The 27,434-nt window shown below is 46.5% G+C and overlaps 3 protein-coding genes across 5 annotated transcripts; 1 reads left to right on the top strand and 2 right to left on the bottom strand.

Moving 5' to 3' along the window:
- Positions 1-1,092: 1,092 nt before the first annotated feature.
- On the bottom strand, positions 1,093-13,562 carry TEKT5 (tektin 5). Its single transcript, XM_088147897.1, has 7 exons — positions 12,157-13,562; positions 10,421-10,500; positions 9,420-9,490; positions 8,629-8,772; positions 6,668-6,890; positions 2,579-2,733; positions 1,093-1,877 (listed from the first exon to the last, which is right to left on the bottom strand). The coding sequence occupies exons 1-7, from the start codon at positions 12,725-12,727 to the stop codon at positions 1,661-1,663; spliced, it is 1,461 nt and encodes a 486-aa protein (XP_088004023.1). The 5' UTR covers positions 12,728-13,562; the 3' UTR covers positions 1,093-1,660.
- A 201-nt stretch (positions 13,563-13,763) lies between these two features.
- On the top strand, positions 13,764-20,031 carry NUBP1 (NUBP iron-sulfur cluster assembly factor 1, cytosolic). 3 transcript variants are annotated; one of them, XM_007434459.4, is made up of 11 exons: positions 13,764-13,919; positions 14,895-14,999; positions 15,289-15,422; positions 15,758-15,826; positions 16,324-16,356; positions 16,716-16,806; positions 17,277-17,431; positions 18,711-18,821; positions 19,255-19,357; positions 19,570-19,653; positions 19,897-20,031. In XM_007434459.4, the coding sequence occupies exons 1-11, from the start codon at positions 13,877-13,879 to the stop codon at positions 19,947-19,949; spliced, it is 981 nt and encodes a 326-aa protein (XP_007434521.1). In that variant the 5' UTR covers positions 13,764-13,876; the 3' UTR covers positions 19,950-20,031. The 3 variants fall into 3 exon arrangements, with proteins under 3 accessions (XP_007434521.1, XP_088004022.1, XP_025026447.1); XM_088147896.1 differs by having other exon boundaries at positions 13,782-13,919; positions 14,771-14,999; XM_025170679.2 differs by having other exon boundaries at positions 13,786-13,919; positions 14,862-14,999.
- A 148-nt stretch (positions 20,032-20,179) lies between these two features.
- Positions 20,180-27,175, bottom strand: TVP23A (trans-golgi network vesicle protein 23 homolog A). The gene is made up of 9 exons (XM_088147761.1): positions 27,149-27,175; positions 26,682-26,775; positions 26,200-26,327; positions 25,788-25,867; positions 24,096-24,240; positions 23,225-23,314; positions 22,605-22,733; positions 21,971-22,102; positions 20,180-21,140 (listed from the first exon to the last, which is right to left on the bottom strand). Exons 1-9 carry the CDS (start codon positions 27,173-27,175, stop codon positions 21,081-21,083), a joined length of 885 nt encoding a protein of 294 aa, XP_088003887.1. The 3' UTR covers positions 20,180-21,080.
- Between the last annotated feature and the right edge of the window lie 259 nt (positions 27,176-27,434).

Below are 27,434 nucleotides of genomic sequence, written 5' to 3'. Positions count from 1 at the left end.
ATCCGGACGGGTCAAAGGAGTTAGTTGCAATAAGCAGAAGTGCTGAGAAGCTGTTTAATATCAGACCCCACAAGTTACCCTGTAATTAAATGTGCATATCCCCTGGTTATAGGGTAATTAAATCCATCCGTATGCATGCCTTCACTACACTCAATCAACACATCTTATATAATTACTAGAACTAGAGATGGTAGTAGAGATAAATAAAAATGTAATAATATACGCTAGGTATTTCAGAATATTCCTACTCAGTTGATATTTTTCCAGTGACGTTGTTGGGAGGGAAAAGGGGTGGACACAGCAACAACAATTATATTAGCTTCTCTGCTTATTTAAAAAACTCAAATGCCTAGTCTTCTAGTCTTTGAACTATAGGAACAAATGATTCCTGTTCTCTTACCTAGGTTAGCGTGACGCTTTAGGGTGAATGTTGATAATCTCAGGAGAGTCAAAAGAACATCTCCAGGCCCATCTTTCTCAACTAGCCAATATGGAGAGGCTGACCTAAATGTCCGTTGTCCTTGCTGCTGGCACAGTCTGCCTTAAGATCTCCTGCAGTCCTCCTATGAAGGAGAGGCAGGAAGCTGACTTCACATAGGGCCCCTCTTCCATCAAATGAGTTACCTTCTGTTCTCTAAATTTCTGGAAGCAGCTAGCAAGAAACGTAGGGTAGCTAAACTTGAAAGCATCCTCACCATATATCCTTGCCCAGAAGTTCAAAACACAATGTTTTTAGAAATGGAAGAAAGGTTATACAGAGGGACTTGGAGCAGAAGCCTGGGGCCATGGAACTGTTTTGAGCTGGAACTGGAGGAAACAATGATTTTATCATGGATTCCCTATGAGCAAATACTTGCATGACTATCATGGCTTAGTTGTTTGTACCCTTTGCTGCCTTTATACTGTAACGTACACAAAATAGAGCTGAGGGGAAGGTGAGTTATTTTCTGTCGTATGCATGGTATTTTCCCTTTTGCAAACATGGTAAGATCCTTGAACGATAGACCATTTTCCGTACTTTGTATGGTGGACACACAGACCAGGTTCATACATGCTCAATAATTAGGTCAAATGTTGAGCTACTTACATAGTGCCTTCACACGTGATGCTTTGCCTTTCAGCAGGCTAGATTCTCCTGGCTCAAGCAGATTAGCAATAAAACCCAATTTTGCAGGTGAAATTATTCCGCTCTGTGTCTAGTCTAATGACACATTTGTACAGCGTTTCATCCTCTCCCCACCCAGACTGCTAGGTCTCCGGGTTCGATCTGTGGCTTCAGGATGCCAGCCTCCTTGGGCTAAACCGGGGGGAAAGAATAACGTGAGGGGCGAGGGGCCAGGATCGGCAGAGCAGACCCTCTTCTGGAATTTGCTCGTTTCTGCTATCAGGTCCGCCCTCTTGGAGCGATCATGCTTCTCCAGACCGCCTGCTGATTCTCTTCCCCTCACAGGAAGAGATCAATCTCAAAACTTTCTGCAAGCAAGAAAGGCTGTGACCTTGTTCTGATTTTGTTTCTGTTATGTTTATTTTCACTGGATTTTTATTTTTCTTTCTCTTTCTTCCATTTGCTACAAAAAAAATAAATGAGCAGAAATGTCTCCCATGATTTTCAATCTTTTATGTCAGACTGACAGGGGCACGGAAGGCGACCATTGCAAATTCAGGTGTAGCCAACCAGGCGAGGCGTGCTGGGGAAGGTCTTACGCATCCCCATACATTTCTCCTTGTCGATGAAGAGACTATTGGCCTTCACCATAAGGTCATGCTCCAGTTTTGACTTGTTGAGGATCAGCAGCTGGAGAGTATCCTGGGCTTCACGCAAGCGCAGCTTCAGGGTCTGCAGCGTGTCATCGATTGTGAAAACTTCGTTCACGAGCCTAAAAGGGAAGGAAAAGAAACAGGCTACTGACCGTCGGGGACTTCATGGGACGCTGCTACATCCTGAGATACCAGCGCAGAAAGACACGGGCACAGGCTCGGTGTACTAAGCCCAGAGAGACCCACTTATTTTTCGCTTCTTTCTTAATGTGATCACTTATAGGTGCTTAAAAGGATGTTAACAAATTAGCCAAAACTAGTAAGAAGCTTTCAAGATGGACAGTGATAAAAATAAGCCTTTGAGCACAACTGACTTGCCACGCTGGCGGATCCCCTCCTCTTTCTGCTCTATGAGAAGCAGAGGAGCTGTTTGCATAAATCCTCTGCATAAATCCCGCATTTAAGGATCTTTAATTTTACTACTCATATGGAAGCCTGGCTCACGTTCAGCTTAGCGTGTCCTGAAACAAAATACAGAGGCAGAAAGAGACAAAGCAAGAAGCACTCGCCGGAGCCGACTCCAGGAGACGCACAAACCACCCGAGCCTGACAGGCAACGAGGCGGACTCAGGAGGTGCCTCTGCAAACTCCGAGCAGATGAGAGGACAACTGAGCAGGCTCTGCAGGGCCACAGGTTTGATTTCGAAACGGCACTTCGCAGCACAAATGTAACCCCCGCTGGCATTCTTTAAAGCAGCAACACCTTTTCTGGGATGAGGTGGCAACCGCAAAAGGGTTCAAGTTAAGTTATGGCACTCACTTGAACTGTGGGACGTCACGGCATAGCTCCATATTTGGCCGCCTGGTTCTCGCTTCAAGACGGGTCTGGGCCACCTTGAGCGGGCATTCTTTGGCCATGATGGCCCTTTCCAGTAACATGATTGTATTTTCTGTCTGGAAGATTTCTTGAAGAGTCTGAAAGGCAAAGTAAAGGTCAGTGAAAAGAGGAAAGCTTGCCGTCTTCTTAATGGGATTCTTACCATCATCTTCCAATCCTCGTCTGCAAACGCTACACGCTAGAATGAAAAATCCTTTGGGATATTATCATCTGCAAACTGGAATTATCCAAAATCACAGAATTCCATCTATTTTAGTTTCACCCAATCTTTCTTAAAATGTGGTGCTTGACAAAGAATATAGTCCTCAAAGTGAGCGCTGACCAATGCAGAATGCAGTGGAACTATTAGCCCCTAGGATTTGGAAGCTGTATGTCTGTGAGGCAGCTTAAAATCATACCTGACTTTATAACACCGATTGACTTATTTTCAGCTTGTGACCAATTACAAGACCCTTTTTCTACACACACTCTGACCAAGACAGTATTCCCCACCCTGTACCCATGCATCTGATTTCTTTTTCGTAAGTAATGAACTCTGAATGGCTTCAGTTAAATGTTATTGGTTGGTGAATTCTGGGAATTGAAGTCCACATATCTTAAAGTAGCTGAGGTTGAGAAATGCCGCTCTAAGCAATCAAGATTTGTTTCCAAGCAATTTTCTTTTAGAGGATTAGCTATTCTGTCCAGTTTTGTGTTATCTGCTCATCTAATAACCCTTCTTCTGCTTCTTTGTACAAGCCATTAGTGAAGAGTCCTGGGCCCAGGATCCAGCCCATTCTGATGAGGATGACTTTGAGTCTAGCCAGCTGTGGATGCACCAAAAAGCAAGCCTACTTTGCACTTTTTTTAAAATCCTGCCTTATTTTTTTTAATAAATAACTCAAGGCAGTGAACACACCAAATAGTTCTTCCTCCTCCTATTTTCCCCACAACAACCACCCTATGGGTGGGCTGGACTGAGAGAGAGGGACTGGCCCGAAGTCACCCAGCCGGCTTTCCTGCCTAAGGAGGGACTAGAACTCACTGTCTCCTGGTTTCTAGCCTGGGGCCTTCACCACGAGACCAAACTGGCTCTCAACTTCCACACTGTTGCCACAGAACTACCCGGAAAACTACATATCCAAAAAACACACATACCCGTGGACTGCCTAGAGATCAAGCTTCAGTCAAAGGCAACTTTTCCTTTTTTTAAAATTTCATCTATTAATTGGGGAATAGATAACTTAAAACCTGGGAATAGAACCCCTAGAGACCCTGAAAATGTGATATTGAATTGCAATTTTTAATTCGCCAGAAGGAGAAAATAATTAAATGCGCATGGAATAATCATTGTATTTAATTGTTGTTCAGTCATTAAGTCGTGTCCGAGTCTTCGTGACCCCATGAACCACATCGCGCCAGGCCTTCCTGTCCTTCACTGCCTCCCTGAGTTTGCTCAGTTTCATGCTCATGTATTTAATTAATCAACATTACTTTTAATTAAAACACTTTTAGTTCTTGTTCAGGTCCCCTTCACTTTTGCTCTATGGCCCCAGGCAAACTAGCCAATCTCCCAGTGTCGCAAGCAGGCCAAAAATATTATGCTAATTGGTCTGGAAAATTTAGCACTACGCTTGCTATGGCCTATGTCTAATGGAGCTGGACTCAGGATAAATCTGGGTGAGTACATTCGATCTCTCTCAGTTAAAATGAGTAATGCAACTGAAATACCTGTGCACACATCAAGCAAAATATACTTAGTATGTAAACGATTTCATGGCTGAGATTCAAGATTCTTTCACAGATTTGCAGCAGCATTCCGGAATGCAGGAAGTGCATATAACATGAGAAGGTCCCATATGTTTTAGAATCCTTCCTTGTCTGTGTTATATGCCCTGCTTGATGCCCAGCTTGACACACACACACACACACACACACACTTTTCTGTCACGATCTTAACGAAGATGAAGAACCTTCTTTCAAGTATAACTTGATAGATCGGCTCTCTATAAATGAATAGTGGCCCCAAACTGGCACAAGAACATGATCATCATCCAGGAAACATCAAACGTTGCCCCAGTAAGCTGTCCTGCACTCATGAGCTCTTCCAACGCAGTACCTCACTGGAAAGGGCTCAAACCAAATGGTAACATGAATAATTTCTTGTTCTCGTTTCTTTTTAGTATTTAATGAATCATTAAGAAGGATGAGCTTCTAACTTTCCCATAATCAGATCCCAAATCAGCAATCATACTAAGCAAAGTGTTGGCCAAGAGTCCCAAATGAAAATTCTTCCTCCTAAGGGAGACTTAAAAAAAAACAGTCTGAAGGAAGAATACAATCTGCTCTAGTTGAGATGCAAACAGGGCGTGTGTGTCTGTGGGGAGAGTATCAGATGCAGGAGGGCTGCTCTCAAGCATCGGCCCAGCAAACGCCAACTGCGCAGAGCCAGAGCCAGAACCAGAACCAGGCTGGCTTCTTTCTCTCTCCAGCACAGCTTTACTCTTCTTGTTTTGCTTTGTTTTTTGTCTTCTGAGGAAAACAAGCAATCAATAATTCTCTTCCCCGTCAGCATCTGAAACATGAACTCGGAATCCAAACCAAATATTCAACCATTTTTAAACCTCAGCTGAAAGAGTTATAATAGATACGATTTAAAGTCATATTCTGTTACTAGATGCAACAGAAAAAGCAGGAAAGGGGTGGATTTGTGTTTGCAACACAGTCAGCCTTATTGCCTAACAGAAATGTGATCCAACAACTACATATGTAAAAATAAATTCACGATGCAAAACAGTTCACATCATTTAAAAGGGTGAAATCACATTAGCAGGTGATGTCAACAGCTCTGCAGCACTGAATAGCCGTATTTCAGGGATCAGGAATCGGTGCAAAAAAAGAGAGAGGGAACTCAGTCACAAACCAGTTCGGAAGTGGCTGTGGATTAATTTCTATAGCTCTTCAACAGATGCCCTTCTCTTCCAGAAACTAAATACAAATTTGCCCACTGGCATTCTTAGCTATTTATTTAAGTTCCTTTCTGGCTCCACTGTGGGCAAAGGGCAGGTGCCAAGCATTCCTTCTTTGCAGGAATGAGCGCTGTTTTCAACTATCCTGCTTCCACGGTCCCACTGACGCACAAAACACCAGGGATGCGATGCGTGGAAGACGTCGCTTAAAACGTTTTAGCCTTTCTTTAATATTTTCAGAGTGAGGGAAGCTAAATAAGAAACAGGTGGATGTTCCTTCTCTATCTAACTATACTGGTTTAATTTGGATTCATATAGCTCTAGATTTATCATAGAAGTTATTGGGGAAAAAACTGACAAAGGCTTATCTGAAAGCAATGATTCATTGCTGTGTTTGTGACTGTTCTCTTGCTGCACAAGATACTGGAACAAGAAACGTATTCATGCTAAGCCTGCCTGCCCACATTGTCCAACACTTTTATGAGATTTACCATTTGTTTCCTCACAAAACCTTTCTCTCTCTCTCCCTGCTGAATTTTCTCTGGTTCTGTGACATCACAATGTAGGGTGGGAAGGGCAGACCAACGATTACATGACTTGGTCTTGATCTAAAAAGGGCAGAAGGTCAGCATGCTTGGCTAAGCAGGTAGTGCCCCGTCTGCCAAATCTGACAGCCTCCCCATTTGCCCTCAACAACCATTTCGCACAGCACCCCAGTAAGGCAGTCACTGAAACAGGGGCTTTGAATCGCACAAGGGGTCACCGGTGTTCTCCCTCGATTCCTAAAGCGTGATCAATTGAAAGGGGAGGTCCATGGGCTGCTATTCCAAGGGAAAGTCCTTCCACATAAGAACACGCTCAGGAAGATTTCCAACAGGTGAATGCCTTGTATAAATTCATGTCTGTGTCTGTGTGGGTGCGTGTCATTTCGGTCTGCTCCTCCCCACAGCAGACTGTTTAGAGAAGCTCTTATCTAGAGAGTCGGATAGCTTTCCTGAACCAAAAATGTGAATGACACAGGTTCTGCCAGCCCCGGGGCAAAGAGGTTGTGGCAAACCCTTACCTTCGCCAGCTGTGCTTGGAGCTGGTTCTTGGCATCTGCTATTTCTGCTATGCGAGAGGTAAAGGCCAAGTTGCTGTCCGTCCACTGCTTCCACATGTCATCAGAAGTGATTTCCAGCGTATGGTTTGTTTCCTCGCAGAGTAAGGCTGAGTTGGCCCGGGCATTCTGGGAATACCGGATGTTGTCATCGCTAAACTTTGCCCATGTTTCAGGGACTGAAACTCTGCAGGGTAAGAATCAGGCTGTTGCTGAAGCCCACACACTGCCCAACATTTCAGAGGGTCTTGATTTGAGCTTTGGATCTCATTCACCCTCCACCTCCAGTATCTATTTAACTGTTCCAGACATGGAATGCAGTGACATGTATTTCTTGTTATCCAACTTTGAGACCACCCAACTCCTTAACCACTCTGGGCAGCTTGCAGATAATACAATAAGCTGATTTAAGTTACTGGAAGTCACCAACAGAAGCAAATATGTATAGCTCAGGATTGAACCGTGGAGTCCTTGGGGTTCTCTGAGCTTGGCTGTTTTCTTGCAAACGTTTCGTTGCTAGCACTGAAGATGCTACCTAGCTGGGTAACGAAACTTCGCAAGAAAACAGCCAAGCTCAGAGAACCCCAAGGATTACTGGAAGGCGGATTATGACTGAATGCTGGAGAAAACTTCCTAACAGGACACACATGGCAGGGGGGATTCTGACACTAGCGAGAATGTGGCTAGCAACTGCTACATTAACAAAACCAAGGAAAGACTAGCTAGCTTTCTCAAAAGAGACTGATCTCCCTGTTACACTAAAAACGTGGAAAGAAGCAAGCCAAAATACAATGGCTCCAAATTGCCTACAAACAGCTTCTCCCTTTGAAAGCAAAGTTACTTCCCAGAACCGTCTTCTCCCATCCACTTTTTCCTAATACATCTGGGGAATCTGAGTTTAGAAAGAACTGTTCCTTTGCTGGTCTCTAGGACTGACTGCAGCTTGGGAGATCTGGCAGAAATGAACGATCCAGAGAAGAGATGGGCTCAAGTGGAGACTAAAGGCCCACCTGTCTGGATGCTTTAACTGGGCCTTCCTGAAATGGGAGGAGATGGAGTCACTGGATCCTTCCAGATCTAATTTAATCCTCAATACGACAATATTTTCAAAAAGGTGACACAAACAAAGGTTGCTTCTACCAATGTCCTATGTTCTGCAACAGTCTGTGCTTGTACACTGAATCAATACAACATTGATGGTTCAGAGAGTTTAGTGTCCCCTGTATTGTTAGCCTGGGCCTTTTTTGAGATCTGATTTTGGTTCTACTTTGGCACTGCCAGCCTGTCCACTGTGGAGAAGTGAAGCAATATAGAGGAAGTTAATTAAAGATGCCCTTAATTAATGATTTTCTACATGTAGGTTTTGTGGTCTAAAGGTCAATTCTTCACAACTGTATAGCTTACACTGAACAGGGCATAACTTGCAAAGAGGAAACTGTTATTTAAAGTTATGGGGAGGGACTTGGTCAAAATTATAACACAATGCGGATAACAAGAAAGAACACTGCTGAATATAAAGCATTCCGTTAAGCACAGAGTGGTAATTTCTCTTCTCACTGAATACAGAATGATGAAAACCATCTCTCAGAGAAGGAAACAGCCAACTGGTGAATTCATGCAGCTCCATGTACACTGGAGAACAGGTCCACTGTAATGAGGAACATAAGCACCAGCTAAAATTCTTAGGGTTGACTTCAAATAATTTAATGTGCATTTCAGTCTGGGAAAAATGTTTTAAGGTTTTCTTCCCTGATTTTTGTTCTGCAAGGCAAAGCGCTCGATAAGATAGATGGCCATGTCACTTTTCCAGTGTTCAATTACCAATGAAATAGCACCGACAAACGTCATGAGATCTGGTCTTTCTTATATTCTCATTCATTTAACTATCTACTCAAATGATTATGAAGAGATAGTAGTGTACTTACGTTCCATCAATTTTTTCAATTCCATGGTAGTAGTTGATGCTGTCAGAAGTATTTCTCAAATTATAGCATTTTTCATCAATGAAATGAGCTGAACTTTTATCACCAAGATCCTTCTCAAGTGCATGTTGAGCATCTCTGTTAATGCTAGAACAAAGATTTATGTTGTTGTTACCATATTTTCTATGTTAACATTATTTAAAGGAGTCAAGGGATACCCATTAAAAAGGGGCAGGAAATTTCTCTATACTCCCAAATTGTAAAAAAAGAAAAGAAAAAAAAAGCTGAATTTTGTCCTACACTTTTGTGACTTTTACAAAATTGTAACGGGCCAGAAACTTCTCATGTGGTTGTTTACCGAGTTTCTGTTTATCACACATTCCTTTCAGTAAGAGAAAAGAGTGAAGACAAAGGAGTTTCACTACCACAACCTGTTGAATTTCTGTCTACTGTGGCAGTCAAAGTAAAGTATGTGGCTGGGTGATGGTGGTCAAGAAATAACAGTCCAAACAATGATTTTAGCAGTTGCCCCTTTGTTTACTCCCCGCCTTTGAAGGCTAGTTCTGATCTGCCATCTGGGTACGCTCCGGTTGGCCAGCAACCCAGATGAGTACAAAGTTCTCGCTACCAAAAGCTGCCAATGAACTGACTGCTGTTCACTGAAGGCAACACCCTAAAGACAATTCCTCAAAGCATAATGCTGATCTTTAACTGTTGCATCATCAACAGCACAAGTCAATCAGATCAACGCATCATCCGCCTTTACACAGAAGCTTGCTTTTTAAAAAGCTTACTTAATCTGCTGGTCGATTCTTTCTGCAAGCTTTCTCATTTTCTCTTGGCATGCTCTGATCAAATCAACCTCCTATAAGAGAACATACACACTTGTCAATGATTCTGCAAAAGTGAAGGGGAAAGCAGTTTGGGGAGGATTACCTCCTTGCAAAGGCCCAGAAAAGGGAAACAAAATATGACAGAGAATGAAAGGCCTTTGGAACTGTATTGGTAATATCTTGACGCCTGGTGACATTATGGAGACATCCATGTAATTTTCTTAGCAGCAACTCCGAAGAGATTTGTCCCAGCCTTCCTCTAGGATGCACAGAGACATTGAAAGCACATGTTGTTTACTTGCATTTATATTCATCTGCATGCTGGGAACTGTGATTCTCATTCATTTTTACCAGCAGGAATGTTAAATTAATGTGGATCTTATCAGATAATGCAAGGGAGACTCCAGATTGAGATTCCGGCACCAGAACACACCAGGCGTCTTGAGGGTATGTGTTTAAATCTGAACTGAGACAAAAGTTTCATCTTGCACCACAGATATTAATTAACACAGCTGATGCATAACTCAATGAAACCATACATAGAATTGTTATGAACTATTATTTTTTGGGTGCTTTCCAGCAAGTTTCAATGGCTGGGAATGATGGGAGCCAGCACAGTCCAATACAGCCCTAGGTGTGGGAAGCCTGCTATAGACTAATCCTAGCCCTCTTGAAATTGACAGATGAATTTTAAACAAGTCTTCTCACTGGACTAATCCTACAATACTCCAACTTTCTTCGTATGAATAGTTCCTGCGCTTAGAAAATGAAAACTCTTCCTGACATGCAGCCAGATGTTTCAAACAAGCTGATAAAATATTCTCTCTTGCACTGAACAATTTCCGGTCAGCTTATATTTCCACGAGCAAACACTGAGGACAAGGAGGAGCAGGCAAACAAAACCTACAGTTTAAATGCTACGTTTTGACAATCACTTAGAAGTTATTTCATAAGACGGATACCTGTATAAGATTCTTTTCCACATTATCGTGGACCAAGTCAATTCCCATTCGTTTCTCCCGATTGTATAAGCATTCCAAGGCTACCTGCAAGCAATCAAGACAAACCTGTACATAAGTATGGCTAACACTCCCAACTATAAGCTTTTGTCGTTATATACTGTGTTTTTATTTTTCAAAATCAATGTATTACATCCCGTCATTTTCACTATAGACTTGTGGTTTACCCTCCTCCTCCTCCTCCAGTACTAAGGGAGGGGCAACTCAGGAAAAGGCCGACATCACAAGCAGGCTAAACAGCCCATGTTCTTTCTTCTAATGTTCTATTAGCTAGAAGAAGCTAAAACAAAACTGGGCTGGATGGAGAAGAGAGCAGCATGGACTGCTACAGCAGGATCTGGGCTGCAAACCTTTGGGTGCCCACTAGAGTTTCTTCTCTCTCTTTGCTGTTCTCTAGTGGTTGTCTGGATTTTTGCAGCTCAAGTCTGGGGGCTCTAGCATGGCCCGCTCTGATCACGAGAGATAAGCAAAGATGGCCAAGCGGGGAGAGAGGACAATGAGCTCCTGTCTCTGGAGCCACCTCTGGATGGAAGAAGAGCCACGGCCACGGCCACGGCTGCTCTGAGCCGCTCTGAAGAGGAAAGCTAATACGCCACCTAATGGCCAGTTTCAATCGCACAGCAAAGCCGAACAGGGCAGGGGCAGGACGATGTGCTTAGCGTCTCTAGCAGGTGCCTAACGCTTAAAAAAAAAAGTTCACCTTTCCTTCTCTGAATCCTGGTGCTTTTTTTACACAATATGTACCTGCTCAAGAGAGTGAAATTCTGACCAATTTCTTCTACAACTGACATCTCGTGAGAAGGTACTGACAGTACCGTTAACATTGCAGAAACAGTTCTTGAGCACATAAGCAAAGCTTCCGAGCAGCTCCATGGGACCGTTTCTACCTGCTTACAGTTCAGAAATATAAACTGGCATAGAATTATACAGCAGGGTTCTGACTAGGTCTAGCAGGCATGACAGAGCTTCTTTCAAGTCAAGCTTGTTTTTCAGCCAGGCACAACCCTGCTCAGCTTCCAAATCAAGACAAGGCTGGACTGGTGCTGCCGCCAGCGGAGGAGGTAAGACCATGCTGCTCCCACAGCATCTAGAGAGATTACCCTTCTTTCGGAGCTCAGATGAAATTGTTGTTCTTGCCTTTAAGACAAAGAACAGAATTGCCATTTCTGAAGCAACCTGCCCAAGCTTTCTTAACCTCTTCTGAGAAACTTCTTAAAAGCGAATGCCAGAGACCTCTTGAATCTGTAATTTGGAATAGTGTCTCAGTCTCCCCCGTGCCCCCACTGCAGACTGCCTTTGGCAGATAGCAACAGTCATCTTTTTCTGGGGACTGCTTTTAAACAAGTCTTAAAGATTCACCTGTTACTGATTCTGACCTGCAGATAGTTTTAGAGGCAGTTTTGCATTGTTATTTCATTTTTTTGAAGTTGATGGCCTGGTTTAGCACTAGGGTAGTAGTAAAAAATACACAGCCATACTTCCAAGAGCTTGCCTATGGACTGAAGGATGCTGCAGTGCTATGGTGAAGGAGAACGTTTTAGAACCAACTTAGTTCCCGCCAGGGGAAATTGCTGGCGAGGCATCACCACTCGCCCCACAGTGGCCATGAGAGGCAAGCACATATTCTCTAGCACCCCACATTAACAGCAGCCTGAGAGCTTTCGTTGGGGGCTCAACACTTGCCTGTAGAGGCCCTTGGGCTTCATCGGCAGCACACTCCAGGCGCCTCTTGGCAGTGTCCAGCGCACGGGTATCAGTCAGCAGCCGCTCAAGCTCATAGGTCAGCTCGGACCGCCAGAAATCGATGTCGGCCAGCCTCTGTCCGATGTTCTTCCCGGTATCCTGCTGCTGCTGCCAAGTCAGCTGGTCCTTATCTTGCATGAGCCGCGTGCTGTCCGCGTTCAGCCGGCCGGCCCAGTGCCGGTACGCCTCCGACCCTTTAATCTGCATGGCGTTCGCTTTGTACCAGTCGTGGGGACTGTAGCGGGCATACAGGGACGACCTCACCGAGGGCAGTATGGTGGAGGGCCGCAACGGGGCACTGAGGCGTCCAACACCCTCGTCGTTGGGTCGGAAAGTGGAGACTTTGTAGAACAAGCTGGGCCTCCATGAGTTCAGGTAGCGATAACCTGGCAGGTAGTAAGCCCGGTAGCTGTCCTGGCTGAGGCTGGTGGGGGCCACCTCTGGAAGCAGGCAGCTCTTCCTCGGTCCACAGTAGCTGGCCGTCTGCGTGGTGCCGAGGAATTCCATCAAACGCCACGGGCAGTCACCAACCTCCCTGGCAGCCCAAGGCCCAAAAGTGATGCAGCTGCACTTCGGGGGTTTCTTCCCCTGCAGCTGAGGCTGGGGCACTGTGACTTGGCGGTGGTGTCACAAAAGGGCCCTGAAGGCACTCACTTGCCTGCTTAAAATGCCTCCCTGCTTCCCCCAGGCGCCTGGGCCAGTGTTTCTCCACCTGGGCCCCTTGAAGACGGGTGGACCAACTCCCAGAATGCTGGCTGGGGCATTCTGGGAGTTGAAGTCCACCCATCTTCAAGGGGCCCAAGTGGAGAAACACCGCTAAGCCAACCCTTGAGCCCGTCCAGTGGGTCAGGCCTCAACTGCCAGCTTCCCAGCCCAAGTGACCCCAAGTCTTCTGGAGCGACGCCTGAGCATGGGAGGTCGACCAAGCCCGCGTAAACCACGGTTTGCCGCTCCCCTGGTTGCGCGAAGGCCAAGCCACCGCGGTTTGGCCAAGGAACCACAACGGAGCGCAACGGGGGACGCAGCCACGCCACGCCTAAGAAGGGGATTACTTCCTAGGGGTCTCCTTTTCCTAAAAAAAAAAAGTCGTTCTTTCGGTTAAAAGCAGCCCTCTCCTCCCCTTTCTTTGGCGGCTTTGCCCGGGCAAGCCCATTTAGCTGTAAGCAGCCGCTTTTTTTTTTAAAGGGGGACGAAACGAGTCCAACTCTTTTTGGTTTCCAGTTTTCAAACGGCGCGGTCTGGAGAATGAGAAAGAAGGGCTGCGCCGCGGGGGCCCCTTCACGCGCCCACGGAGGCGCGGGCGCGACTGCGACATCGCATAGGCCGCCTCCCGCTCCGCTTTCCTCCGAAAATCAAACCTCAGGGGAGGAGACCCGAAGCGCCAATCGGAAGCGCCAGGGGAGTCATGTGCCCGGGCCCGCTGGTGAAGCGCAGGCGCACCCGCGCGCGCGGCCAGGCCCCGCCCACCGCCCTGCCCTTTCCGGCCCTTTCCGCCCTCGACTTCGCCAGCCTCTCCCCGCTCTCTAGTCCGGAACTGCATCATCCGTTCCCTTTTTCCGGGGGAGGATTTCTTTCGGCTGCACCGCTGGGGAGCAATTTTGGTGTCCCTCCTTCGGCTGGAAGTGCGTGCGCGCTCCTTCCGGCAGCGGCTCCGCTATGGCAGAGGGGAGTGGGCCTGCCCTCGACGCCCGGCCTCACGGTGAGGAGGGAAGAGGGCTTCCAGGCCTCGAACCCCTTCCCAAGCCGGCCTTGCGTGGGGAAAGCGAGAAGGGGCGCTGGGCGGATGGGGGACGCGCCTCTTTTCTGAGGAGAGAGCGGGGCCGCGGCGCCCCCGAGCGTTGGGGCGAGCTGGGAGCCTCGAGACTCCCCGGCTTGTATCGCTGCCCCTGAGAAAGCAGCGGCGGCGGCGGCGGCGGCTGCAAAGTGAGGGGTGGCCCGCCCCCCTTTTCCAGCCTTGGTCCGGCCCCACCTGGGCCCTGCCCTCGAAGCAGGAATAACCACCACAACAACCGGAGAACCAATAACAATAATATTTGAGGCCTTGAATTTTTTATATGTATGTCTAAATATATATGTAAATGAAAGGGATAAAAATCTAATAATTTATTCAGTTTACGTGCTGTGTGACTCCCAGTACTGGGCAGTTTACAAATGTTTGAACGCATTTAAAAACAAGGAAAGAACAAAACAACAGAGATGGCAGAAGTGACATAAGCGGGCGGGAACGAAGAAGAAAAGGACCTGGGCGAAGAGCCAGATTTTCGGGGCCATTTGAATCTTGGGGGAAAAGATGGTGGGGATGGAAAGAAGGTTTACCTCTAAACAGATAAGGGGGGGGGATGTGATAGGATACCATGTTTGAGGCCCCTGAAGGGCCTCGCGGAGAAGGGTCTCTGTCCTTCCAGAGAAAAGGAGGTCCCCTTCTGTGGATGTTTCAAACCAGGCTGGACAGCCATCTGCTAGTGCTGGTTTAATCTTGACCTGAGCAGGCCCCCTTTTTCTCACCAGCCACCCCCTCGTCTTTCTGCACCCGGCCTTTTTCTCTCCTAGACTCTTCCCCTGTCTTACGGGAAAAAATGCTAAGTTTTCAGCCACAGTCCACTGCCTTCGTGCTCACCTGTGGCTCCTCGTCTTCCTCCAGTGTGAATATTCTCCTTTCTCATGCCTCCCTCAGACTGTCCGGGCACTGGCAGCGATGAGGCAGGCAAGGCTGATGCCTGCCAAGGATGCCCCAACCAGGGCTTGTGTTCCTCGGGGCAACTTGCTGGCCCCGACCCAGGTATGTGTTATGCCACCGAGCACAGAAAAATGGGCTTAGGATGGAGCCTGTGCCTGGCAGCCTCCAGTGTTTCCAGAGTGGCTTTTTGCATTTGCCTTGGAGCTGTGGGAGGGATGGGACCTAAGAGGTGAAGGCAAAGCTTCATGGCAGGCTGGGGGCTAGGCCTGTTGCAGGGTCACTCAGCATGAGAGGAAGGCACTGTTCCATATCATATCTGACTCTCTCCATCCTCAGATACAGATACGTTTTATTTATTAAAGCATTGTCTGTTTTTTTCCCCTCCATGAAGCTCTTGAGGAAATCAAGGAAAAAATGAAAACGGTGAAGCACAAGCTCCTGGTGCTTTCTGGGAAAGGAGGCGTGGGTAAGAGCACGTTCACCGCTCTTTTGGCACACGGCTTAGCAGAGGATGAAACTACCCAGGTGAGTGTCTTCTATATAATGCTCTTCCCTAAAGTTTGTTGTAAACAGTGGCCATGACTACGGAGACGAGGAGGAGCAAACAATTTCTCTGTGATGGCCTGTTGGGGAAGGCCAGCTACATAAATAATGTTGCTTGGTAGCAAATAGGAGTGATGACGGAAAGCTGTTTTTAATCTGGTTTTCTGTCTTCTTGAGTGAAGCAATGGTTTCTTTTATTATGTCCTTTCCCGAAGCCATCCTTCTGATCAGTGAAAGGGTTGCAACAATCCCATACGTATTTCTGTGGTAGCTTTGAAAGTAAAATTGCAAACCCTGCCTCTCTCCTCCCACGCCAGATCGCCGTGCTGGACGCTGACATTTGTGGACCATCCATGCCGAAAATCATGGGCCTCGAGGGAGAGCAGGTGTGGCTTTGTATGTAGGGAATCGTGCTTTGCATTGCTCTTGGTCTCGGGTTGTCAGGCCTTGTGCCCTGCAGACTTTTTTTAAAATAAAGCTTTCTCTGTAAGACTAAAACAACATGGGCACCCTTTGCTTTTGGTTCAGAGGTCCTGCAAAGTGGACACCAGCCTTGTTTGGAAACTAATGCTAAGGTGTACTTAAGAGACTTTCTGAGAACTATCTCAGGACAGAAAATGCTGTTGTGGCAAACTTGCATGTTTCTAAAATGGGTTACCTGTGCTCCTTTCCCCTGATTTGGGGTGATGTTTGTTGATCATCCGTCTCTTATCAATATCTAGTCTTGTGGAGTTTATATGTTGATTTTTATCTAACTACCTGAATTTCATCGGAAGCATTTCATGGATTATGTGTTGCTTTGAATTACAAATTTAGAGCCACAGCAAATTATTGTGATGCTGAGTGCTATGTACATATTAACATTTTGAATCCTTCTTTTCAGGTTCATCAAAGTGGATCAGGGTGGTCTCCAGTGGTGAGCTGCTGTTGCTGTTTTTTAAAAAGCTGTATGAGTATTCCTGCTGATTGCCTCCTTTTCTGCTGATTGTCACTTTCAGACAGAAAAAAATGCAAACTACGTTTCATTCAAGGAAGGGCAAATATTAGATGGCCTCCCCTGTGTTCCCCCTATTTTGGGTGCTGAAGTCCCCTATGCTAGCCTATTGCTTGAGTACAAATTATTTGCTTTTTGGAGAAGTTTGGGCTAGATACAGGGATAATTTATCTCTCTGTGAACTCTAGGAGTGATAAGGCTACAGTTGCTTTGTGCCCAGAAATCATCACACGTTCAAGGTTTTCTGCTTTGTCAATTGTGTATGTGCTTCTGTCTTCCAGTATGTTGAAGAAAACCTAGGTGTCATGTCGGTGGGATTCCTGTTGAGCAGCCCTGATGATGCTGTTATTTGGAGAGGACCAAAAAAAAATGGTTTGTATCTCTCAGCACCTACGTAGAATATGAGCTGCTGAATTACATCTGAAGGGCAGTTGCTTCTCCATTTCTGGAACTTCCACAAGTTTCAACTTTAATTTTTATTTAACCTTTAATTACAGAGCTTGATAACTAGTTGGTAATACTTTTCTTGTCTGGTGGCCATGTGAAAATGAATTAAGAAAAACACACACTGCAGCATAGAGACACATTTGATGTGGGTGATTAGGGTCAATTTTAGTCCCCCAAACACCTACTTTCTCCCTTTAGATATTTTTATTTTTAATATATATAAATACAATTTTCACCTTACAACATTGAGTTTAGATAGCTTTTTAAACTCATTCACCATAACTCCATTTTCAGACAAACCTCTTGTGGAGGTTATAGGGTTTAGTCATGATTTAACTTCCTTAATGGAGATGGCTCAGTTCTTCAAGCGTTAATGATACATTTCCTCTTTTTAGGGATGATTAAGCAATTTCTTCGTGATGTGGACTGGGGTGAAATTGACTACCTGATTGTAGATACTCCTCCAGGAACGTCAGATGAACATTTATCAGTAGTACAATTTCTCAGCAGTGCCAGAATAGATGGGGCAGTGATCATCACCACCCCACAGGTAAGATACAGAACTCTAGTAATAGAACTAAAACTGCAGTTCGGTTGGCCTGTAAAACCAAGCATGAGGCCAGCTCAGCTAATCTCGCAACCCCATTTTGGAATTCTCAACAGGACTAGCTGCTTTGATTTCAGCTGTTTATAACTGAGAGGTGTGACATGTAGATTGAGATGACAAAGAATTAGGAAAATTTCAAACTTTGCTGTTAGCAATAGAACATCCGCTGCTAAGTTACTCCATTTCATCTTTGGAGGTAGTTGTACAAGCTCTTCTTACAAGGTAATAGCACTGAACGTATTTTCTTGATATGAAAGAGTGCTAATCTCAAAGTGGTTTTCCATTTTTAATGGTTTCTGGAAGGAAGTAGATTTCTAGATTTTTCTTTGTTCAGTGGAAGATGGATGGTTGTAGATCAGTTCACTGTGGGAAATGTCCCCACAATGTGGAGCCCTCTTGCCCTTCCAGGCCCACCAAAGCAGCTTAGATTTCTAGTTCCACTTACTTAATTTGTGAAAACCTCCCCGCCCCAAGTACAGAACCTTTAGTTTGGCCCCATGATGGCGGAGCCGTCTCGTTCCCGTGGCCCTCTGAGCTCTGTGTAGCAGCTTATTATTTACTTTTCATGACTGGTTGTAGCTTGTGATGATTGTAGGTTGACTCTAGAACCTTGTGGGTGAGTTCAGTAGCAGTGATATAACTACTTTAATTTGGGGAAATTCTTCTAGCCTTTGCCTGGAGGAGAGTTAGCTGTGAACATTGGAATATTAACAGTCAGAATTAAAGATTCATATTTATAACAGAATAAATAAATAGTCCAGAATGCCTCTTGAGGCCTACCAGATAGAGATTGCAGGAAGTAAACCCTTATTTTAATCAGCATGGCCTTCTGGTTAAAACCGCACAGCTGTCCCCATTTTTTCCTTAAAGGTAAGTGGGCGGTGTGATCAGAAGAGGAAGAAGCCGGTGGAAGGTGAATGAACCAATTTCGAAGAAGAATAGGTAGAAATGCCAAGAATTGCAGAAACAATACTGGGGAAAGCCACTGGATCAGTGGGGCAGAAGCAGGAAAGGAGGCTGTGTGAGGAGGGGAAGGTTGTGAACAGCAACAAAGGCAGGCAGGTGTGCCTGTGTGAGTTCCTCCAGCGGTGCTTACAGGACAGCTGGGCCGAATATTAAGGGCAGTGGGGTCGTTGGGCTGCTTCTGATTTTCAAGGCAGTTCTCCAATGTGGGAGACCCAAATTAATGCTCAGCTGGGATTTTTCTTTTCCTTTCATGTAGGAAGTGGCGCTTCAGGATGTCCGGAAAGAGATCAACTTCTGCCATAAGGTGAAGCTACCTGTCATTGGAGTTGTTGAAAATATGAGTGGCTTCGTATGCCCAAAATGTAAGGTATTGTCTTAGAAATCTCTTTTAATCATGATAATTATTCTTGCAGAGTCAAATCCTTTCATGGTGGGTTTCTGTTACCCCACCCAGTCATTAGAATTTCTTCTCCCTTTATCCCTAGTGCTGCCAAAACGGCCGTCATGTTAATTCCAGGGAGCATCTGCATCCAGCCAAGCTTTTAGTTCCTGTTTTCCCATTTCTCTCTCTTTCCTGGGCCTTTGCACCTGGGGCAGTTGAGGCTAATGCCTCCACTCCAACCCTGAGCAGCTGGCCAAGGAGGCTGGGGAGGGGCGTCCCTCCCTGGGGGGGTGCTGCAGGCTGAGTGTCACTGCTCTGGGCTGCAGTGGAAGAGTCCTCTCTGTGGCACAAACATTCAGCCCCGAATCCTCATTTCTGGTACATCTTAGAGCCTGATTGACAGTTTCCCCTTTTACAGAAAGAGTCCCAAATATTTCCTCCCACAACTGGGGGTGCAGAGATGATGTGCCGCACCTTAAACGTGCCTCTCCTGGGAAAAGTGCCTCTTGATCCTCAAATAGGTAGGGTAACCTATTGGAGCATTTTTTGGTCTCAAGTTTCAGTGAAAACCCCATGAAATTCAGAAGGGCTTAACATTGCTTCAGATTTGCTATCTCTGTTCCTTAAAGTCGATGAGGCAATCTGTTGGGGAACTGAAGAGAGACATTTGTATTTCTCATTTTTGATCATTTGACTGAATTTTTATCTTCCCTTTTCCCCTTTCCTCGAGCAGGAAGAAGTTGTGACATAGGACACTCTTTCTTATCTGAAGCACCAAATTCTCCAGCTACTCTGTCCTACAGGAACATTATCCAAAGTGAGTTCAGCCCCTTGAAGGTTTAATCCAAGCACTTCAGATCTTCCTCTTTTTACATTGTATTGGAGAGCAAATCTCCGTGGCCCCGCGGAGACAGGTGCCGTCCATCTCCTTTGGGTAATAGTGGCCCCTCAGGCCACAAGAGAGCCACCTTGTGGAATTCGTGCATATGGGCCGGAACACTGCTGGAGAGGGAGGCGTCTCAGGGTTGGAGTCCAATGGCTGCTTTGGGTCTTTCTGCAGGAATCCAGGACTACTGTAACCAGAACTCCCCACAGGAAGAAAAAACCATTTGAGTAGCAAATAAATGGGGATCCTTTATGCATATCTATACAGGTGTACAAGTATGTATATGCAAATAAATGTCTTTGAATAATACTTGCCAATCAGAGGTGTTTTTCTGAGGACAGCATTTCTAAACTTTCCAAAATGGGCTGAGTTTTGTTCCTAGCAGCAGATCTGCTTGTCGTGATTTGATAGCTTCTCTTAGTAATTGTCTTCGCTAGTGAAATCAGCCATTGGAGACATGTTCAGAGGCTGAGGTTGCTTTTATTGAGAAACACATACATCTTTTTTTTCTATTTTAGGACTGCTTTAAGTCAGTTCTATAGATTTGGTTTTAATCTTATTCTTCAGGGGTTTTGGAAGGGTGATACTGACAGGGTTCTGTTCTCCAGAGAGACCGTGTAGTGACATGTTAGTTCTTTTAAGAATACAAATAAAAATAACTCATCTTCTGTTTAGTTATAAGGAGAGGGCTCACTGTTTCATTTCCCCATCTGCTTCTCAGACCAAATGTTCTTGCTGAGAGCAGGGAGAAGGCACAGACTGGGGGCAGAGGCCCTCCTGTCATGCCCCTTGCTGCTTCCCAGGGGGAGATTTGCAAGAGTGGTGACTGGCTGGCGCCCCCAACATCCCCCACAAGTGTACTGGGGATTAAAAAAAAGTGCGTATGTGCACATGCACACACAGTCCCTGCTGGAGAGCCATAGAAAGCCACTCACAAGTGCTGAAATGACATGTAACAAAATCTGAGCCGGGCTGAATTTTTGTGCCAAGCCTGCTGGAGGCCCCCGTTTTGCAAGTGAGCATCTAAAGCCGTTGGGCGCACAGGCTACGGGGGAATGCCTCTGAAGCTGTCGGGAGGGGAAGAGGTTTCCATTCCTTCCTCGCAACCTGAGAAGCCAAAATTCCTGTTAGGGATCAGATCCTGGACTTCGGTATCAGAATGCCAAACGCTCCAGCAGAGGAAAAGGCTAGAACGGTTTCCTAGAAACAGACCATAATGCCAGAAAGCGTCATGTGGGATGTGAAGCGAGGAGGAAGCGGCGGCGGCTTTTGCTGCGTTGGCCCTTCTGAAGCGAAGGACAGCCCGTCTCGGTTTAGTGCAGAAACCGTCCTCCAGGGACTTCCCAGACATCTCTGTTTTAAGGGCTTGGTGTCCCTAGATGCTTCAGGACATTTTTTTGAAATTCCTCGGATCGTTCCTGCAGTAGAAATAAAACAAGGCTTGTGCCAAAGAGGTGGAAAACTAAGCAAGCAAGCTTCAGTCATGTTTGTAGATGCCTTATATCCCAGTGAACAGAATTCAGGCGTTCCAGGAGTACTTGAGGAACAATTCTAGCTCGCTTTAGCACTTTCCCTTCTCCTGTTGCACCAAATGACTTCGCTTCCTCCTGATGCTGCTTCATGCAGCCTAACCCTTTCTCTGCTTCTTCTTCTGATTCCCCTGTCTAGGAAAGATGCAAAAGCAGAAGGGGGGGGTCTCCTCCCCTTCCCCAGAAGAGAGTTTACATGAGAATTATATTGGGTCTGCTTTCAAAAGAAAGACACGGGCGATGTTGAAGTCAGAATTCTTGCCCAAGAAAGGGGAGAGGCTGCTCCCGGTTTTTTGCGTCCCCCACTCCCATTTGCCATTTTAGAAGGTGAGCCATGTGAACTGCTTGGCCCCATTTGAGAGGGGAAGGTTAGGAAGTTGCACGCCTTCCTGGAAGGAGCAGGTCCCGTCAGACACCCAACTGGTCCTGAAGTGGCAAACGGTATCAAGTTAGCAGCTGGGTGGCTGAAGAAGATCTTGAACTCTAAGAAAAGGAATGCATGCTCCAAAGCTCCTTTGGTCCACCAGATGCTTCTGGGGGCTGAGGCTACGTGGTGAACTTCAGGTGTCCTTTGGTGATTAATAGAGCTGGAATGGGGGCTACCTTCTCTCCTTGTCTGAGTGTGCCTGTTTAAAAAGCCACCTATATTTCCACCCTTCCCCATTTATGCTTCACTCCTGAAGTTCACCTGAAGTTGAACAACAGGCTCTCCAGCTCACCGTTTGAAAGATCTCCTGTGTTGGAAAGCGTGTGGTGACTTTGCAGATGGTTTGCGTGGTTCCCCCTAGTTTACAGTGGATGTAGCCGTAAAGGTTAGCTGTTTGGAGACAGATGCCCGTTACTGCCAGTGCCTGGAACACAGAGCATAAGAGCTGCAGACCAACAGGCAGACCTGTAAAGGCTTCAAGGCTTCAGGAAACGGAGAAAAACTCTGATGTGGCCTGGGAACTGGGAGAGGACATCTCACTCAGAATAAATTGGATGGCTGGGTGGATGAGGATGACTTCAGAAAAGCAGGCTCTTTCAGGTTTTTTATGGCTGTGCAGAGCACCTACACAAGGCAGTTCTGTTACAAATTCAAGTTCCTGAGAACCTGAGGGTCTTTTTAAGTTTCTGTCCTCTAAGGGTGCAATGCTGTTCCCATCTTCTTGCCCAGGGAATTTTTTAGCATGTGTTAAAATCCCCACCAAGAGGGCCCTAAGCAGCCTCTGATGCAGGCTTTATTTCATCTCCACCTATTCACAAACTATCTAGCAACAGTTGCCAAGCATTTGGGCAAAAGTGCCACATTCTGAAAGGATGCTTAATGAGTCCCAAGGGACTCCCCTCTGCCAAGCATTGGCCAGCCCTTACCAGCCATTTCAGCTTCAAAGAGAACAAGGTGCTAAAAAAGAAAAGGGTCCAGATAACAGGACAGATGATCAGCCCAAGCCAGAAGATCCGTGCTTCCACTTCAGTGGGGGAAGCTCCAGTAGACGGGCCCTTAAAGGGAAAAAAAGCAAATTACTTTAAAGCATGTACACGTGGGCGTTGCACTCAGCTCAAATCTCTGCAAAACAAAATTCAGTAGAAATGGGAACAGATACAGTCTAATTTTAAGAAAAAACAGATTCACTTCTTCAATGCTAGGCAGCAAACTTCCTTAAAATGTGATGTTTCAATTGTCATTGTGGGGTCCAAATAGACAAAACTTAATTTCTAAAGCGCACAAGGCTTTTAGACCACCCTTTTCCAGGGAGGAAATTACAAGTCCCCACATTCCCAATTATCACGGCCACGTTAGCTGGGGATTATGAGGGTTACATTCTGACATCTTGTTGCCCCCAGGCTGGAAAGAAGATGCTAAGATTTACCATGAGGGAGAAAGGCCTCTTTTCTCCCTCTTGTATTTAAATATTGAATAGCTCCACTTCATAAATTGATCAAAAGGTTCATGTGTTAGAGAGAGAAATTAAGATATCGTAAAGGACTACCTTCTTTGCCTCAAACACCCAGTGGCTCTTCCCATCCTCGTCAATCTGATTCCACCATCGCAAACCGACCAGCAGTCTTCCGGTGACGTTCTAATGGCAGAAGTGAAAACCAGCATGCGCTTTAGGGAGAGGTCACGTTGAACAAAGATGTCAGTTGTGATTTTTTTGAACTGCAGAAATGCAGCCGGGCCTGGCAGCTTAGCTAAACCAGGCTGGGTCCACCAGAGCCAGCATCTCTCCATTCTCTGGGTTAAGAACCCCTGCCCCATAATTTGGAAAAGTCAGTCATGACTTGCCCATCAGAACCCACCATCGAGGGCTGGTGCTGCAACACTATGACTTTGCCTGCTGGTGATTAAGGAAGATGGTGGCCCACAGTCTGGCGGGCACCTGGTTCATTGGATATGGAAATCTATGGAGGAAGATTTCTCCTTTTTTTGCAGTTGCTGCAACTGTGGTATTTAAATCAGTCTCTCAGATGGCTTGGTCCTGGTTTAGACCGCTTAAACAGCTGGTGATGACCAATGCACCATCTTTCAAGAGGCCTCCTCTCTTTTTATCTAGGAGAAGAAAGTGCCTCTTCCATAACTGGCCCCTGTTAAATGACAGATTCATATCCAATAAAGCAAATACAATGTTTGCTTCCTCAGTATTGCTTTTATCTGCATGCCAATGGAGAGCTAACATTCACCATTAGGTTTTCTTAAACTCAGGTAGTGAAAAGGAAGCTGAGAAAGGAGCTCAGTGGCTCTCACTCTGGGCAGCTGGTGGCAAGAAGATTCCCTGACCTTGTTAGCTGCCATGTCTAAGGGCACAACAGAGCAAGGAGACCCAGCAGTGCCTTTGGGGGGGAGGCCAAAAGAAGGCCTACCTTCACGGACCAGAAGTCGAAGGAGAGGAGGAGGAGAATGATGAGAAAGCAGGCGATGAAGCTTTTGCTAAACCAGTCGCAGAAGAGGTAGGTCATGATGGCACTCACACGGAAGAAGAGATGGAAAAAGGTGGCCAATGGGTACCTAGGAAGGAACAGTCCAGAACGTAGGCAGCTGCCTTCTCCCAACCTGATTCTTGGTCCCCCGGTCCAATCTTGTAGCTGCTCCCCAGAGTTTCAGAGGGGTCTTTCCCAGCAATCCCTGATCAGTGCTGGAACATTCTGCCTGGAAAACAGCAGCGCTGTATGGGCTGGAACCTTCTCCCCACCACCCGCACGCCCCCCTTATACGGCACAAGAAGAGTCTGAATCAATTTTCCACGTCGCCTCCAGCTCCAGATCCTCTGACGCCAACCACATCAAGACCCTCGGCAAGGAGTGGGAGAATAGGTCCTCCCTGTGGTCTGTGAAGAGGAGGAGGAGCGAGACAGTTCGGTTCTTCCCCACCTCGGGACGCCTCGGATTAGGAAGCTGGCTGGGAACCCTGTCTGCCCAACAGCCTTCTTATAGCGAAGGTCCCTGGGGTGCCTCTTAAGCAGCAAAAGATTGGGCACGAGTCCAAAGGGACGGCTGGGAGCACGTCCTGTTTTTTCATGTCCTGAGTTCTGTAACTTCCGGCTGGACAGCTTTTCAACAGACGGCCCTGCAGCTTTCACGTTGCAAAGCTCAGTTGATACAGAAAAGTCACCAGAGAGGTGACAACTTCTAGCTTCAGTAGTAGTAACATTAGTGTTATTGCTGTTATTGTTATCATCTTTCCACAAAAGTTTGGAAAACAGGTATCCTGTTAGAAGCCTTTAACGTATGGTTAATGCAGGATTTCTTTGCTGCGTTTACTATGGCACTCTCCTGGATGAGGGTTAGGGCCAGATGGAGCTGGCCGGGCACCGGATCACCGTTCACTGCTTACTTTCTGGTGAAGCTCTGCCACAACAGTGAGCAGGACTGCACCGTGTGTTTACATTAGTCGGTGAGCTTGAGAAGAAAGTCAGACGGGGTATCTGTTTATACCCAGGCATATTCCAAGGACACGGACTTACGGGGTGATCTAATATTTACATAGCTTATCGACACAAGGCACAAGAGAGAAGCGAGGAGAAATATTTTATTTGTACATGTGCGTTTCAGTAAAAGAACCCTCTTTTGGATAGTTCTGAACCCAAATAACGGAGGTCACAATATTTAATTAATCAGGTAATTTGAAAAGCAAATCCAAAACATTTAGGCTGCTGTCCTAGACTCGAATAATAATAACAATAATTTCTTAAACTTGTATGCCACCCAACTCTCAATGACTCTGGGCAGCTAATTAATTTGGCAAATTGGTTTACTAAATGCCATACACCCCAAAGGCTAAGATCAGCTAATAGCAACGCAATGCGGTAACAGCTTACAAAATAAAGACATGAATTCTAACGCCGCTTTCTGCCAAATAAGCCCCAAAGTCAACTGAGCAGAAAAAAACAACCTCAACTAATCAAGCAGAAACTCAAAAAGAAGTTAGTGTTCTCTGTGCAGGGGGGGGGCACACATGCATCTTGCATTAAAAATAGGTATGTCTATAAAGCCGATAAGAACCGCAGAAGGCCCACGGCACGATCTCAGAAGAGGCATCCTTTCCCTTACGCTTACCTGACTTTTGCTTTGCTTAACGCCAGCTCCTCTTCGTTTCCAAAGTCCAGTGACACATCTTCCGTGTCATCTGCTAAGGCCTGGAAAAGATGAGCCATACGTGAGCATCACAAACCCACGCCGACAGAGAAATGCATTAGAGGAAAGGCATGAGAAACACTCTTCCTCCTCTACTTTGCCACGGCAGAGGGAAAGCCAGTCCTGAAGACCCCGGGCTGGCAGCAGGCAAGACCAGGCCCCTTTCTACCCCCAAAGACAAGAGCTTTGACCCCCCTCCCCGTCCCCTTTGACTGGCCCTCAGGCAAGATCACGAGACGGAGCAATGTCGGTTTCCGGCTGAACCCCTTATCTCTGCTCCTGCTCCAACCATTCTCCTTCCTCGGTTTTTCCAAGCAGCTTTTCAGGGCCCCACCAGGTGTTTCTTCCCCTCTTTTCGTGCCAGGCCTCTCCCGCTCCAGCTGGCTGCCCACACGCATGGAGGTGCCTCTTCCCAGTCTTGGAAAGCGTGGCAGCCTCCGTTTGGACTGAATTCATCATGTTCTCATAAAACAGATGGCCTCCCTCCCTTTGTTTTTCAGCAACGCCACGCGCGCGTGTGCACTAACGCTCAAGGCCTTCCTCCAGAAATAAGATGCATTTCAAAATAAGCTAATCCCACATCTGGTTGCCACATTATCTATTTTATCTTTGTGGTCTGATTGTTGAAGACCCTCCCAGGCCCCCTTTGTGCCGGACAGTGGAGAGCTCTCTCCCTGGTACCCCTCGCTTACACACAGACAGCCGCTCTAGGGGCAGCACTGCAAATTTGCCCCAACACCCAGGCATCCTATAGGCCCAGAGCCAACCCATAATACTCGGTTTTCCTCCCCTTCCCCTCCGCCCCTTCTCCCCCACCTGCTTCATCTTCTTGGCTCGGCCTCCTCCTCTTCCTCTCTGGCCTCTGCGGATGTGATGCCGGATCCACCTGCCTGCCTCCTCCTGGCCGTTGCTATGACGACCAAAGCGGGATGCTGCTGAGGCCGCAAGGGCAGGCTGGGCCAGAGAGGCGGAGGACCGCCTGGCTTTGGGATGCCAGGCAGCTTCGGGGTGACAGACCAATCTTGAATGGGTTTGGGCTGGTCCCTTAGTCCCCCATTTTCAGGTAGTCCCCGGGTTAAGAACGCCCAGTTAAGGACAACCCATAGTTAAGAACTGAGCCTGTTGTAGCAAAATTTGAGTTAAATACACGATTTGAGTTAAAAACACAAGGGTTCAGGTTCATTACACAAGACTGCTTATACAGTATTCTACAATAAGACTCTGCCGGCTTACATACCAATTCGACTTCAGGAAATGGAAAGCGTTCTTAAAGCGGGGATTACCGGCTCCGGCCCATCCTCCACCTTCATTGCTGCACGCCAAAGGGTGTTACCTGTTTCCAGGCGGACTGCCTTCACGGAAACAAAAGGAGCTACTGCATTATTATTACACAGTTGAAATCGGGCCAAGAATGCAAAGCCTGTAGAGGTGAATATGTGTAGCTCAGGGTTGAACTGTGGATGTTACCTAGCCGGGTAATGAAACGTTTGCAAGAAAGAACCAAGCTCAGAGAACCCCAAAACTCCACGTGCAAAACCTGGCCGGAAAAGCCGCGGCAGGGAAGGCTCA

This window comes from Python bivittatus, unplaced genomic scaffold, assembly GCF_059951505.1.
Source record: "Python bivittatus isolate LINGU-HERP-01145 unplaced genomic scaffold, Pbiv_v1 ctg000560_np1212, whole genome shotgun sequence".
Lineage (NCBI taxonomy): Eukaryota > Metazoa > Chordata > Lepidosauria > Squamata > Pythonidae > Python > Python bivittatus.
Note: the sequence above shows the minus strand (reverse complement) of the source record. Positions and strands in the feature narration are given on the sequence as shown.

Coding starts and splice junctions, on each gene's coding strand:
- NUBP1 (XM_007434459.4), top strand. CDS start 13,877: ATGGCAGAGGGGAGTGGGCCTGCCCTCGACGCCCGGCCTCACG. Junction 15,423..15,757: donor CAGAGGATGAAACTACCCAG/GTGAGTGTCTTC, acceptor CTCCCACGCCAG/ATCGCCGTGCTGGACGCTGA. Junction 16,807..17,276: donor GAGAGGACCAAAAAAAAATG/GTTTGTATCTCT, acceptor TCCTCTTTTTAG/GGATGATTAAGCAATTTCTT.
- TEKT5 (XM_088147897.1), bottom strand. CDS start 12,727: ATGGAATTCCTCGGCACCACGCAGACGGCCAGCTACTGTGGACCGAGG. Junction 9,491..10,420: donor TGGAAAAGAATCTTATACAG/GTATCCGTCTTA, acceptor GTTCTCTTATAG/GAGGTTGATTTGATCAGAGC. Junction 1,878..2,578: donor CGTGACGTCCCACAGTTCAA/GTGAGTGCCATA, acceptor CTTCCCTTTTAG/GCTCGTGAACGAAGTTTTCA.
- TVP23A (XM_088147761.1), bottom strand. CDS start 27,175: ATGAAGGTGGAGGATGGGCCGGAGCCG. Junction 22,734..23,224: donor GGGTGTTTGAGGCAAAGAAG/GTAGTCCTTTAC, acceptor TTTCCCTTTAAG/GGCCCGTCTACTGGAGCTTC. Junction 22,103..22,604: donor CTTTGAAGCTGAAATGGCTG/GTAAGGGCTGGC, acceptor TCTGTGTTCCAG/GCACTGGCAGTAACGGGCAT.